The sequence below is a fragment of the Kogia breviceps genome, chromosome 9 (assembly GCF_026419965.1).
Source record: "Kogia breviceps isolate mKogBre1 chromosome 9, mKogBre1 haplotype 1, whole genome shotgun sequence".
NCBI classification, from domain to species: Eukaryota; Metazoa; Chordata; class Mammalia; order Artiodactyla; family Physeteridae; genus Kogia; species Kogia breviceps.
This window is the reverse complement of record NC_081318.1, coordinates 69,602,998-69,617,268: the sequence shown is the minus strand read 5'-3', so window position 1 is coordinate 69,617,268 and position 14,271 is coordinate 69,602,998. Positions and strand designations below refer to the sequence as shown.

Genomic DNA, 14,271 nt, shown 5'->3' with positions numbered 1-14,271 from the left:
TCAAGAATAACAGGGGAAGGTAAATATTTTTGTGGGTGTGAAGAAAGTTCCTACATACTCCATTTGTAAACAAAATGTTTATATAAAAAGAATGCACCTGGCTGACTTTATTCATTACATCATAGGTGTGGCCTCAGTAGACATCTGGGCTTGTACTGCCTGTGCTCATAAGTTGTACCAAATGTTTGCCCTCCCCTCTTTTGGATGGATAGGTGTGGTGTGAAGGAGTGAAATCTAGGCTGCAGATATAAATTTGTTGATCATCATTATAGAGATGGTAAATGAAGTCTTGAGATAATCAATGCAAAGCATATAATTTTAAACATATGTAGGATATGGGGAGGGGGAAGGGTAAGCTGTGACGATGTGAGAGAGTGGCAGGGACATATACACACTACCAAATGTAAATTAGATAGCTAGTGGGAAGCTGCAGCATAGCACAGGGAGTTCACCTCTGTGCTTTGTGACCACCTAGAGGGGTGGGATAGGGAGGGTGGGAGGGAGGGTGACACAAGAGGGAAGAGAAATGGGAACATATGTATATGTATAACTGATTCACTTTGTTGTAAAGGAGAAACTAACACACTATTGTAAAACAGTTATACTAAAATAAAGATGTTAAAAAAAAAAACATATGTAAGGGGACAAGTATGGAAACCTAGGAGTCATGTGAGAAGTGGCATCTACAGAGGTAGGAGGGAGTCTAAATGGTCCCATGTAGGGCAAGAAAGGAAAGCATTTCACGAATGATGAAAGGGTCAACAGTGCTGCCAGGAAGGCACTAAGAACTGAAAAGCATGCGTTGAATTGACTGGTGAAGTCATGTGTAACTCTGGCAAGAACCAAAACTGACCTAAGACTATTCTTGCATACAATTTACCAGTGCATCGATAAAAGTATACCATAACCAAGGAAATTGAAAAAGCCAATAATCACATCAGGAAAGGTTCAACTTTACTATTAATTATGGTTTTCATTCTTTTTAGAATCATCTAAGGTAACAACATAACACTCACGGGCATGAAAGGCAACAACATACTGCAGAGTAAATATAAAACAGCATGTAGAGTATCACATTTGTATAATATCATCCCATTCTCAAAAGTTTATGTATTTCGGTAAAGAGATTTCTAGAAAAGAATTAACCAAAATATTAACAATAGCTATCTCTGTGTATTGGGATTTGAACACACTACAAAGAGCTTTTTATACGTGGACTTGAATTATCTACAGGGATAAACTGAGACCTTCATAAATGATAACAACAGAATAAACTTGGTACGTAGTGAAAACCAGCAGTTCAGATCAAAAGGGGGCCTGAAAGTAAACAGGACCATGTACCAGCATAGATAGATCTAAGAGCTCAGAGGGAAAAATTAAAGGGTAGCTCTACCTAAAAATGTATATATACACACACAACCTGGCTTAAAGTAGATTGGCTTAAGCACCATTTCTCAATGAAAGGCACTCACAGCACTCTGGGCAGGGCAATTTTTCATTGTACTGAATGTTCCTTGCATAGCAAAGTAGGTAGCATACCTGGCCTCCACTCCCAAGTCTTTGTAGCAACCAAAACACTTCCACACATTTGTGAATGTCCCCTAGGCAGCTGAAAATCACTGGCCTGGGGATCTGACCATTTCCAGTGATTTATGGTTACCATAGGAACTAATTATGAAAACTAAGTTCTAAGAATAACTATGAAAGGAAAAATGGGTGGTTGTGATACCTAATACACATTTAGAACAATACACCATACCACTTAAATAGTATTCTGAAGCCTTTCCCCTTGATGTCCCTGCTCTATAAGACATAGTTTTTATTTTGCTTTTTATTTATCTTTAACAATTTCCAAACTTCTATCTTTAATCCTTTTACCTATACACTCTCAATTACAAGGATTTTTTTAAAAACTAGATTTAAACTATATTTCGTAGACATTTAGTTTTCTATGGATAAAATGAATTTTAATGAGAATTAAATTTAATGGGAATTCTTTTTAAATTTGTTGACACAGTTAAATCTCACTGCTCACTATACCAAAAAAAAAAGAAAGAAAGAAAAAGAAAAGAAAGGGTGGGACTGAAAAGAAAGGTGCTCTGGCAATTGGGATTTAATGATACATACTGGAAGGATCTAGATGACAAACATAAAGTTATACTCTACTGTAGAAATTACTCCTAAGTCCACTCCAGAAACATTCAAATATTAGGGACACATGGAAAAATTGTCTTTTATCTAAAGTCAAGGGGCCAATCGTGTTGTACGTCAACAAAAATCCTCAATGCTATGCCTCTCTTAACTAACAATCATTTAATAGCCACATTAATACCATTCTAAATCATAATCTAGGTAAAAGTTGTAGACTCCCATTTATATATTTTTTTACCAAGTATCATAAATGTAAGCTTATAAAGATTCTATCTCATAAGAAAATACTTCAGTAGAACTGAAAGTACATAATATTACAAGAAGGTGCTCTAATGTATGGTTTACCGAGCATACTGCCAGCCACCAGGATATCGAAGAGTGTGTCTGCATAGCGACGATAATCTAATCTTGAGCCTGTAGAGTCCAGAAACTTGGCTACAGCTTCAAGGTCGTCACCAGCTTCATTAAGTCCCTGGATGAGTGTATCCCTGAAGACTGTGGGTTCGAATTTCTCTTTTTCATCTAAAATAAGTACAGAATACAATGATTCTTTTACTTACACAACATATTCCCAAATGCAACCATACATTTCCTTTGTTCACTGGTTTTTATTTGATAGTATAATTATTTAAAAGTTGAAGGATGATTAAGTTTTTCTACTAGTTTTTTATGTTAAAGCCCTTCTTTAAATATTTATTCAAGCAAGTTACTTCTGTTGAAAGGGGCCACACTCTAACACATTAAAAAATTGATGATTGATCATTTGTGTCACTCATAGGATAGGCCAATGTAATCTACTAACCCTATCTATCTGATAAACAATAAAGTATAACAATCAAAACTTAAAATTTTGTTCCACTTAAGACAGAAAAAGAAAATGATCTGGAGAGAATCACTTAAGAATAAGGGAGAATATATAAACAAACAAAATAAAGATTGGGAGGAAGAAAATCAAGAGGGGTATCTCTTTTTAAATTTTTTTAATTGAGATATAATTGACATATGATATTATATTAGTTGCAAGAATACAATATGATTTGATATTTGTATATATTGCAAAATGATCACCATAATAAGTCTAGCTAACATTCATTACCCTACATAGTCACAAATTTGTCTTGTAATGAGAAATTTTAAGATCTTTCTTAGCAAATTTCAAGTATGCAATACAGTATTTTTTTAACTTTAATTTTATATTGGAGTATAGCCTATTAACAATGTTGTGATAGTTTTAGAGGCACAGCAAAGCGACTCAGCCATACATACACATGTATCCATTCTCCCCCCAACTCCCCTCCCATCCAGGCTGCCACATAACATTAAGCAGAGTTCCCTGTGCTATCCAGTAGGTCCTCGTTGGTTATCCATTTTAAATATAGCAGTGTGTGCATGTCAATCCCAAACTCCCAAACTATCCCCTCCCTCCACCTTCCCCCATTGTAACCATAAGTTCGTTCTCTAAGTCTGTGAGTCTGTTTCTGTTTTGTGCAATACAGTATTATTAACTAGAGTCATTATGCTGTACATCACATCCTTTTATTCTACGATTGGAAGTTTGTACTTTTTGACCACTATCTTCACCCACTGCCCCCTCCCCACCACGTCCCCACCAGTGTGCCTCTGGCACCCATCTATCTGTTATCCATGAGCTGTTTTTTTGTCGTTGTTTGTTTGTTTTTGTTTTAAAGATTCCACACGTAAGTGAGATCATACAGAATTCACCTTTTTTATTTCACTTAATGCCCTCCAGATCCATCCATGTAGTCACAAATGACAGGATTTCCTTCTTTTTATGGCTGAGTAATGGACAGGTTGTTTCCATATCTTGGATTATTGTAAATAATGCTGCAGTGAACATTGGGGTGCATGTATCTTTTTGAGTTGGTGTTTTCATTTTCTTCCAATAAATACCCAGAAGTGGAGTTGCTGAATCATGTGTGATTCTATTTTTAATTTTTTAAAGAACCTCCATACTGTTTTCTATAGTGGCTGCACCAATTTACATTCCCACCAATACTGCTCAAGGGTTCTCCTTTTTCCACATCCTTACCAAACACTGGTTATTTCCTGGAGGAATTTTTTTTTAGCAAGATAAATTATTCCAGAGTACTTAAATATTTAAAAAATATCGTGAGTATACATTTATATATCCAGCTTCAGAGCAGATGTTCTCAACCTTCTTGTTTTCATGACCCCTTGACACCCTTCAGAAGTATTAAAGATTCGAAAGAGCTCTTGTTTACGGAGGTTACATCCATGGACACTTACTTTATAGAAGTTAAAGCATAAAATTATTTATTACATGAAAAATATTAGTGAGAAGAGAGGCACTGTTTTACACTTTTGCAAATCTCTTTAATGACTGGCTTAATGGCAGAAAGATTTCCAAACATGCTGCATGCAATTTGTTGCAATATCACACAACCTGTAGCCACCCACTGTAAACTCACGAGAATGTGTGAAAGGGGCAAATAATATCTCGGTATTTTATTTGAAAACAGTTTTGACTTTGTAGATGCCCTGAAGTATTTCAGAGGATTTAGGGGTACAGATATTATGTAAGTTCCTCTCCTCAGCAGACTCTAGAGACTTCTTGTGGAAGGTCAGTTTGGAGCAAAATCTTGAACAAAATAAAGATCATATGCTGTTGACAAAATGTGAAGATAGCAAACTAGAGGTCAGAAGAGGTATAAAAAAAAAAAAAAAGACTAGGTTAAAGGCAAAGTATGTAGGATTCAGTTCAAAGGATTTCACCTTTTTGCCCCCCTTATGCAGAGTCTGCACATGGGGAGACAGGGGCAAAAGATGAACCCAGAAGTTAAAAAAATAATAATAGTTCTATCATATGTGTCTTTACAGATAAGTAGGTATTGCAACTGTAAAAAAAAGGGAAGAAAAGAATGCTATAGAAAAAGAAACATTTCATGAAAAAGAAAAGTTCCTAGAAATGAAAAATATGACAGAAAAACAGAAGAACTCAACTGAAGAGTTAAAAGAGAAAGCTGAGAATATCTCTTAGAAACTGGGAAAAAAGTCAAAGACCAAAAATATAGGAGCAAAATGATAAGAAAAAGAGCAGACCAGTCAAATGTCCAAATAATAAGTGAATAAAAATATTTTTTTTTAAAAAAAGGAAAGGAAAGGATTTAAAAATTTTAAGAAAGTTTTACAGTATTGAAGGACATGAGTTTCCCAATGAAGGACTGTCTAGGGACCCAGCACAAGGACTGAAAATGGATCCACAAGGTGCATTCATTACTGTGAAACTTCAGAACACTGGGAATAAAGCAACTCTCTGAAGTTTCAGGTGCAAAAAACCAAATCACATATAAAGTATCAAGAAACAGAATGACTTTGAATTGTGCAACAGAAATACCAGAAACCTGAAGATATTCCTTCAAAATTATGAGAAAAAACCATTTTCAAACTAGAATTCCAGTGTTCGGTCACACTACTAATCAAACATAAGAGCAGAATAAACATATTTCAAGACATTCAAGGCCTCAAAAATTATGTTTCTGATACACTCTTTTTTAAAGCGATTGAAACAAGACACCACAGTGAAATGAGAGAATAACTCATGATTTCACTATCTTAGTAAGTCACGAGATCCCAGGAAAAAGAGGAAAACAATCTGAGAGACAGACAACAGTACTCTTCAGGATCGTGGTGAAGGGACATTTCAAGCATTTCACGTTAACAGCTGGACAGTTGGCCTAGAGAGCAAACCAAATGGAAGAGGGTTTTTCAATACAATCATACAATATGATATGATACATAGTCAGAATTCCTTCAATGTAATATCATTGTTAGAATTCCTAAAGTGTTTATATTAAGAGATTTACATAACAAGGGAAAGGCTGGGGTTGACTAGTTTTAAGGTACAAAAGACTAAGCAAAAAAAAAAAAAGATTGATTATTATTAAACTCATTAAATCCAAAGAGAAAATGATGTTCAGAAAAATAAATCAAATAATAGTTCAGCTCTGAAGAACATGTACCAAGTCACAATAATATACACTCTAAACAGGAGTCTAGCTAAAACTGTGATTAAATGAAAGGACAGAGAACGAGAAGAAGTTTGCGGTGGGTGAGGCGTGAAAGAGCCAAATCCTTATCTCCCATAGGTGGAAATGCATCTAGAATACCTCCAACAGAAACAACAAGCATCACCAGACAGGAGTGTTATTTGGCCACAGGAATGCAAATGCTAAAAGAAGCAGTTAAAGAGTAGAAAGAGTTCTGCTGGGGAACAGACTTGCTGATGTTAGAACATGTCTTGCAGAACTGTTTGACTATTTAAACCACGTACACGCATGACTTTGATACAATTAAAAACTACATGTAAAAACCAGACAGCAGCTGCCTGGTTTATACAGACTGCCTACCTACAGTCTAACAGAAGGGATGTGTTGTAAGGGGTTAATACCACAGCCTCAGAAACAGAGAAGAATGGTGTTCCCAAGACCAGTCAGAGTCACGCAGCATAAGATACCATGAAGACAGATGTAAATTAACTTGAACACTATTCGTCATGAACAAGAGATAAAAGTCCTTTTGATGCCATAAGCAAAACATTATGCAACCAAGAACATGCAAATGTTGACTGCAGGAAAAACATAATTGGGGTCTTGTTGTGAAGCGGGGGAGGGAGAGAATGGGCACCTTAGAAGCACAGATCACGGGGCACCAAAGAAGTGGGTAACTGTGACCCACAGGATGAACTCATTGGCAAGCATCATCCCCTACTCAGGGTCCAGCCAAAGGGTAATTCACCACCCACCTCGGGAAGAAGTTCCTTCTCCTTGAACACAAAAACATGAGAAGTAAAAAGACCATGAGCTGCTTATTAAGTCTCGTGACCAGCTCCCAAAATCAACTGAGGCCATCTGCACAATGGCACCCCAACATGCTTTGACGTTGACTCAGGTGGTAGAAAAGACTTTGGTGGTTTGAAAATTATAAATTCAAGACACTGGAAAATATAAGTTGGGCAATAAGGTAAGCTACAAATTCATGCAGACAGCTTTGTTTTGAATCTAAGAGACAACTTAAAAACTCTTCTTTGTAAAAAGGCCCTCATCCACCAGTTACACTTTTCCAAAAGACTTGCTAAGGGAGAGGGAAAGTAAAAGGAAGAAAGACAGCACATCATGGCCAGAGATATTTCAATGGTGAGTAACAATGCACTAGGTCAAAATGATCACATATAGCTTTGGAATCTTAAAAAGTCATGATGGCCTGGGAGGATTAATAATTCTCTTGCAGGATGAAAAGCAAAACTCCCACCTGCTAAGATAAGTGTCCATCTAGAGGAAAACAAAATTCCTGTACAGGAAAAGTTTGGGGAAACAAGACAATATTTTACCCGTAGATTCTTTTTCATCTGAAACAACCAACAATGTATATGATTTGTATTTCATTTGAGGACAGTGTAGCAGAAGTACCAACAAAGTCCAAATGAAAATATGCCATTGCTTCCTTGAGTTTCCATTTGGCAGGTCAAAACTCCCTTGAGTAGGAAGTACACAATTAGGGTCTCACATTTATACTGTGTTGGTGAATCACAAGTATGACACTAAAGAGTCAGTCATAATCACCCTCACACAACACAGAGAAACAGGCCTATTTCCAACACTCAAATACGTCTGTAAGTTATCTAAATACATTGCTTTCTCTAAGAACTATGGTAAATGGTTAAGACAGCATTTTCCCAATGTGTAAATTAAGTGACAAATAATATAATCTACCCTCCCTTTCTGAAGGTCACTGAGTTACAGTAAATGAATAAGAACGATCATGGGTTTTCTAACTATACACACACAGATTTACTTCCATATATATTTAAAGATTTACCTCATTAGTTCCTAGCACCACTTATTACAAATCTAAGAGTGAGTTAAAACCACCAAAACAGATCTAAAGCCTCAAAGAGAAACCTGAGTATGTGGTCCCTCTGGAGGCCTGAAGTTTGGTTATTTTTTTCTCTCCTATTTTCACTAATTTTAATCCAATTTCTCCACAAAATTTAGAGGGAGGTCAGTTCAATTATTAAATATTTCATTTCACTAAGCATAACAATGGCTCAGCGGAGAAGTGTTCATCCTTTCAGATTCCTCCAAGTCACACTAGAAAACATAATCTCTCTAGAGAAAATATTATAAGCAAGATGTGCATATTTCACAAAGGATACGTTCGATATGATGTGTCCTACCATAATGTTTAATTTTGATGTTAAGCAATAAGAAATACATTTTTATACTAACTTGGCAGGGAAGAGCATTAACTTTGCTAGGAAATAGGTACAAACTGAAGACGGAGCTTCAGAAGACAGCCTATTAAAATAACCTTGAAATATCCTCCGTAGATTATTTTTCTCGGCTCTACAAAACTGCCAACCATTTATCTGAATTCAGCCCCATCATACTAGCAGAAGAAAAGCCAAAGCACGATGAATCGTCAGGATGCAATTCACTATTATGAAAAGCAGAAAATGAGGTTGACTACATTTTTTTTTTTCCAATCAGCAGTTTGGCACAAAATGGCTCAAGTGCCGCTCTAATCCCCAACAGACCTGAGTTATATAAATCTAGATCAACTGACAAATGATAGATAACATATTTCTGGGTGGCTCTCTGTGAGTATTCCCGCAGCTATCAGACACAGGCACAGTCTTGCCCACAAAATGAATCAGAGACAAACCAGTTCAGTGTTAGAGGAAACCTTTCCAGTCCAAAACTGAAGACTGACCGTAAGGGCCAGTTTACTCGCTGAATCATGCCTGCTCTTGTGCAAGACATCCTTGGGCCCTCTCTTGGCGTTGGAGCTCAGCTACCGTGAATCAGCGTCACACTAAGAAAGCTGCCTGAGTTGGAGATCCAGGTCTGAGATTAACCCGTTCCCTCAGTGGGCAGGCGACAGCAAACCTTCCTTCACCTCACAGTTGGGCATACATTAAATATCATCACATTACTAGGTGCACAATACCTTAACTGTAACTAGGTTTCTGATTAAGTCCTTTGGAAATCATCGACGTCATTTATGTTTTTCAAGACGGCTTTAAACAATGAGACAAAGAACGCACGCTGGTTGCAGCACCTTGCATTACTATCTGCTTCCAGATTTCAATCCACATTGTGTAGTGGAGACACAGTTTGTAAGAGGGCTAAATATAATAGAAGGAGGTGGTTCAAACTATACTTGTACTTAGCTTATGGGGATGAGTCAAGGATGCAAAAGATAAAAATAAGAAAGAAGAGTACAAGACAGAAATACTATACAAAATAACCATATCTTTTGGTTTTTAAAATATTTTTTAATTTTCATTTTTTTAGTGGGAATGTGAAGCTTTCTGGCAGGTAGCAGTTAAATTTAGTTCTTACTGCTACCTAGTGACTCTTGCAATCTCTTCTAATTCAAATGATCTATTGTACTGAGAATTCTTTTCTTTCTACATGACTACACTTGCTACTTGCATAGACACAGCTTTGCAAGAGAACTTCAGCTACACGCATTGGCTGGAAATGTCAAAGGCATGTGATATAGCTTATCAATTCAACAATTTAGCACTTGATGACTATAACATGGCATTCTGCTTCATAATCAGCTATGAGGCCTTCAAAAAGATATTCAATCATCCTTTATCTTTACACATGATACTTCCTTAAATATTTTTCAGTCACTCTCCTCAGTGTTAGTCAACATAATAATTTCATACCATGTTTCATATTTTTAAAAGTTTCCCTATTGGGACTTCCCTGGTGGTCCAGTGGGTAAGACTCCGTGCTCCCAATGCGGGGGGCCTGGGTTTGATTCCTGGTCGGGGAACTAGATCCCACATGCATGTCGCAACTAAGAGTTTGCGTGCCACTACTAAGAAGCCCACATGCCGCAACTAAGACCTGATACAGCCTAAATAAATAGATAAATAAATAAATAGATTTAAAAGTTTCCCTGTCAAGTTTTGGCTCAACTACTCTTAAAACCAAGAGGATTTCTATATAATTATACAAAACTGATTAAATATTATAAAAGATTTTAAAATTCTTTACACAAAAAGAATGGGAAGATGAACATAACAAAAAGAAGTCACTCACATATAGAAACTGTACCAGCCATCATCAAACTGGCTATATCACTTCTCTTCCCACGATAAAAGACAATTGAAAATATCCTGAGTTTTACAGATATTTAGGGCAGTAAATTTAGTTCGACTTTCTAAATTCGGAAAAGGTTAAAACTCTTCAATATTTTCCCTAATTTACTCTTCTCTTAGTTTTTCTATCTTGGCTTATGAACGTTTTCTTAAAAACACAAAGAAAGCAAAAACCAAATGCAAACGCTGATGTTAAAAACAGTAAAGTTTATCAACTGCCTTCATAGCCTCTCATGAGAGTAAGGCAATCTGAACAGGTATAATCATCCTCATTTTGTAGATGAAGACACAAAGCTCAGACAAGTTAAATGACTTGTCCAAAATCAAACACCTATGTAACTGGCGGTTCTGAGGCTTGAATGCACACTTTCAGATTTTACAGTTAGAGCTCAAAAGACAGAAATTAGTGAGGTTAGGTGGAAACAAATATAATCCCAATTCTTCTTTGTGGAATTAAGAAACCTCAGCTAAAATTGGATTCCGGACAGACCTGTAGGGGGAGCTCTTACACCCTGCCATGCAACATCAATTACTCCAAACAGGAAAATACTTATGCCTTCCTCTCTAGTCTCCAACAGAAAGGTGCTGCCTACTTAACTATCCAGAAGGAAGAAGAAAACTTCTCTCCACCTAACCACAGCCCAGCCAATCAGAGAATGTACCAGACCAACCTATAAGTAGCCTCCATACTTTGGACTCCCAGCTTCCTCACATGTACTGTTGGGTTATGACAGCTCCTCTCAACTCCCCTCTTTTCCCTATAATAGCAACTTCCTCTTCCTTGTTCTCTGACTTGCCCCATAGTTCACATACCCCGAACTGCAATTCCTCTGGGCTCTTCCCGAAGAAACTCGCTCTTGCTAGTAAAATAACTGGCTGTTGTATTGTTAAACTTGACAATCACCAACCTTATATTTTGATTAGACCTTTAAACACACATTTCCCCCAACCCCGTCCCCAACATACACACACAACACAACCTACCCCTTTTCCGAGTTTTGAACCGCTGGCCTGTTAGCACTGGCTTCTGATGCTTATTCATAAAATTTCTGAAAACAAAGAAAATAAGATTAGGCACTTCAAATAAGCAGTTCATATAATATATAGCTAATAAGTATATGTTTGGGCTTCCCTGGTGGCGCAGTGGTTGAGAGTCTGCCTGCCGATGAAGGAGACGCGGCTGGGCCCGTGAGCCATGGCCGCTGAGCCTGCGCGTCTGGAGACTGTGCTCCGCAATGGGAGAGGCCACAGCAGTGAGAGGCCCGCGTACCGCAAACAAACAAACAAACAAACAAACAAAACCCAAACAAACAAAAAAAAGGAAGTTGAATACCCATAAACCTATCTAGTTCAATAAGTTATAATAAGCCATCAAATGGAACTACGAAGCTTTACAAAATAAATTATACCCAATGTACTACATATGGCCCTGGCTACCTCTCTGATTATGTTTCCTACGTCTACCTCTTCCCATCATTCACTGCTCCAGCCACATTGCCCTCTTTGCTTCTTCCAGTGGGCCAAGGAAGCCATTCACGTGGCTTTAACTCTCTGCACTCACTCAAATGCCTCCATTTCAGAGAGCTTCCCAGAGCACCCTGACTAACAAGGCTCCTTCTCTCTCTCTCCCTGTCCCTCTCATCTAGCTCTATTTCTCTTCATAGCTCACAGCAGCCCCTGTCATTTCATTAGCATCTGTTTGCCATCGTCTATTTCCCCCAAGAGCAACATCCATGTGGGTAGGGATTTTGTAGGCTTTACTCAATACTGTATCTTTAGCACCTAAAACAATACTGCGAGTAAGCATTTAAATTTAATAAATAATTGTCAAATAAGCTGTTGCACTGATATGGAAAGATGTTCAAGTAAAATTGTTAAAGGAAAAAAGCAAGTTGAATAAAAGAGTGTATAAAGCATACTTTTTCGGTTTAAAAGGGGGGTATACGTAATATTTCCTTTTCTAGGCAAGGAACATTTAAGAATGATACAAGAAACTGTTAGTAAGCTTTTCATTTGTTTACTTAACCTCAGAGGATGAGTATTTGGGTATTTTTAATTCTCCTATTAGATTTAATATATAATTTAAAATATCAAAAATTATCTTTTAAAAAAGTGAAAAACCTGCTCTAAAAGACCTTTTACAAACTGAGAATAACCTTGCTGGCATAAATATTACAATCTGAAAATATGTCTAGATTGCCTAAATTATGAGGACCAAACGATTAAGATAATGTCAAGCAAATTATTTAATTATCTTTCAAAGATTTTTAAAATTGTGATTTGAAAATGTCTGGATTTTCTCCATTACTTATACCATTAAATAATCAAGAAAATTTGCAACATTAAACAGTAAATTATTTAATTATATCTCAAAATTTTTTAAAAATCCTCAAGAATGTGGAAAAATTATTATTCAATTTATGTACCAAAACTTTCTTCCAACCCCATGAAAAAAGAGAAATTTCTATTTTCACATAGAAAGTAATCTGTTTATCATTGAAAACCTGAATCACCATTTTTAAAGTGAAACTAAAAAAAATGTTTTAAATAAAGTAACAAAGCCCAAAAGTAATTTCTTTTATGGTTTAAGTGGAGAGAATTTTTATCAATCCTATAAAGTGAACTTACTACATCCTGCTTTGAGATATAAAGGTGACTAAGCCGGATTCCAATCCCTCAAGGAACACAGAGCCCAGCAGAGATAAAATACAAACATCTACAGTACAATGTGACAGGTGAAACAACAGCGGGACACACCTAGCTAACCAGTATAGAGAAGGGAATGATTGCTGTATGTGTATGGGGCAGCAGCTGCACAGTGAAATAACTACAAAGGCAATAACTTTAATCAATGAAATCTCATTTCATTTGAAAGATGTTGGAAATAGAGTTTCTAATGCATTATTTATATTCACTGCAAAACTCTTTCATTCAGAATTTTCCTTGTTGGAATTTTCAACAGATTCACTCTATACCAGCAAACATTTCCACTGGAGCACAAGTAATGAATATATGTGTGCGTGTGTGTGTGTGTGTGTGTGTGTGTGTATGTGTGTGTGTTCTCCTTAATGTTTCCACACCTCCCAAAACACAACAAATACCGAAATACCATACAAAATATTTTCTTGTGTTAGAGAAGAAAAATACCTGTTAAAGAGTTTGGGTCTCCTACTGAGATACAAAACCAAAAACAGAGCCTGAAACTCCTCCAGGAGGTGAACATGCAAGGAAGGAGTTTCCTTTTTTGCCAAAGATGTTTTTATTTTAGAATTAAAAAAATATTTTTAAAGTGGGAGCCCCTTCTAAAAGACTTATTTTAAGGTCTAGAATATAAACATATAGAATTCCCTACTTAACTCTACCTTTACACCTTGTTTCTATTTTCCTGCTAATGGGGAATTACTACCAAACACAGCCTACATTGGAGAGAATTACTCTATTTTAAAAATTCTTTAGCTCTGTTTATACTTTCTTTAGTTCTAAATACAAAAGTTTGTTTCTTCATAGCCCAGTTATGTAGGCTTATTTTACACAACCTCAATATAGTCTCTGTGGAAAATAATAAAAGAACACATAAATATAAAAAAAGTATGCAAAGATTTTGACATACACAACATCCAAAATAAAACAAACACAGAGACTCACCTACTGGTACTGAAAGACTAAATGAAGATATTCTGTTCACCAAAAGTCTCTATCGTTTAGCTGTTACTATTTGGAGTAGAGGCTTGGCTTCCCTCTAAATTTAGCTCTGGTGCTACATTATAATCTGCTCCAGTGAGGGTCAGCCTTTATAAGGCACTCACTGAAGCTCTGGCCGAAGAAGAGCAAGGGCACTTTGACTAAGAAACTGTGCTAGCTTAAACCTGGGAAAGTAACAAAGGAAGAGTTAACAAAGGCAGTTCTCTTAGACCAATGTCAAACGCTCGCTTTTATTACACTGCATTACAACTTACAAGTTGAAA

At 36.6% G+C, this 14,271-nt stretch overlaps 1 protein-coding gene across 4 annotated transcripts in view; it reads right to left on the bottom strand.

The window, feature by feature from the left end:
* Nucleotides 1-14,271, bottom strand: part of BZW2 (basic leucine zipper and W2 domains 2) — a 59,507-nt gene that overhangs the window by 29,252 nt on the left and 15,984 nt on the right. For 3 of the 4 annotated variants that reach the window (XM_067042601.1, XM_067042600.1, XM_059074980.2), the window contains 2 exons: nt 11,291-11,355; nt 2,497-2,673 (listed from right to left, as the gene is read on the bottom strand). In XM_067042601.1, the coding sequence (XP_066898702.1) occupies nt 2,497-2,673; nt 11,291-11,348 (235 nt within the window). In that variant the 5' untranslated portion in view covers nt 11,349-11,355. Of the gene's footprint in view, nt 1-2,496; nt 2,674-11,290; nt 11,356-13,951; nt 14,019-14,271 lie in introns of those variants that run through there. The other variant, XM_067042602.1, reaches the window with a different exon arrangement.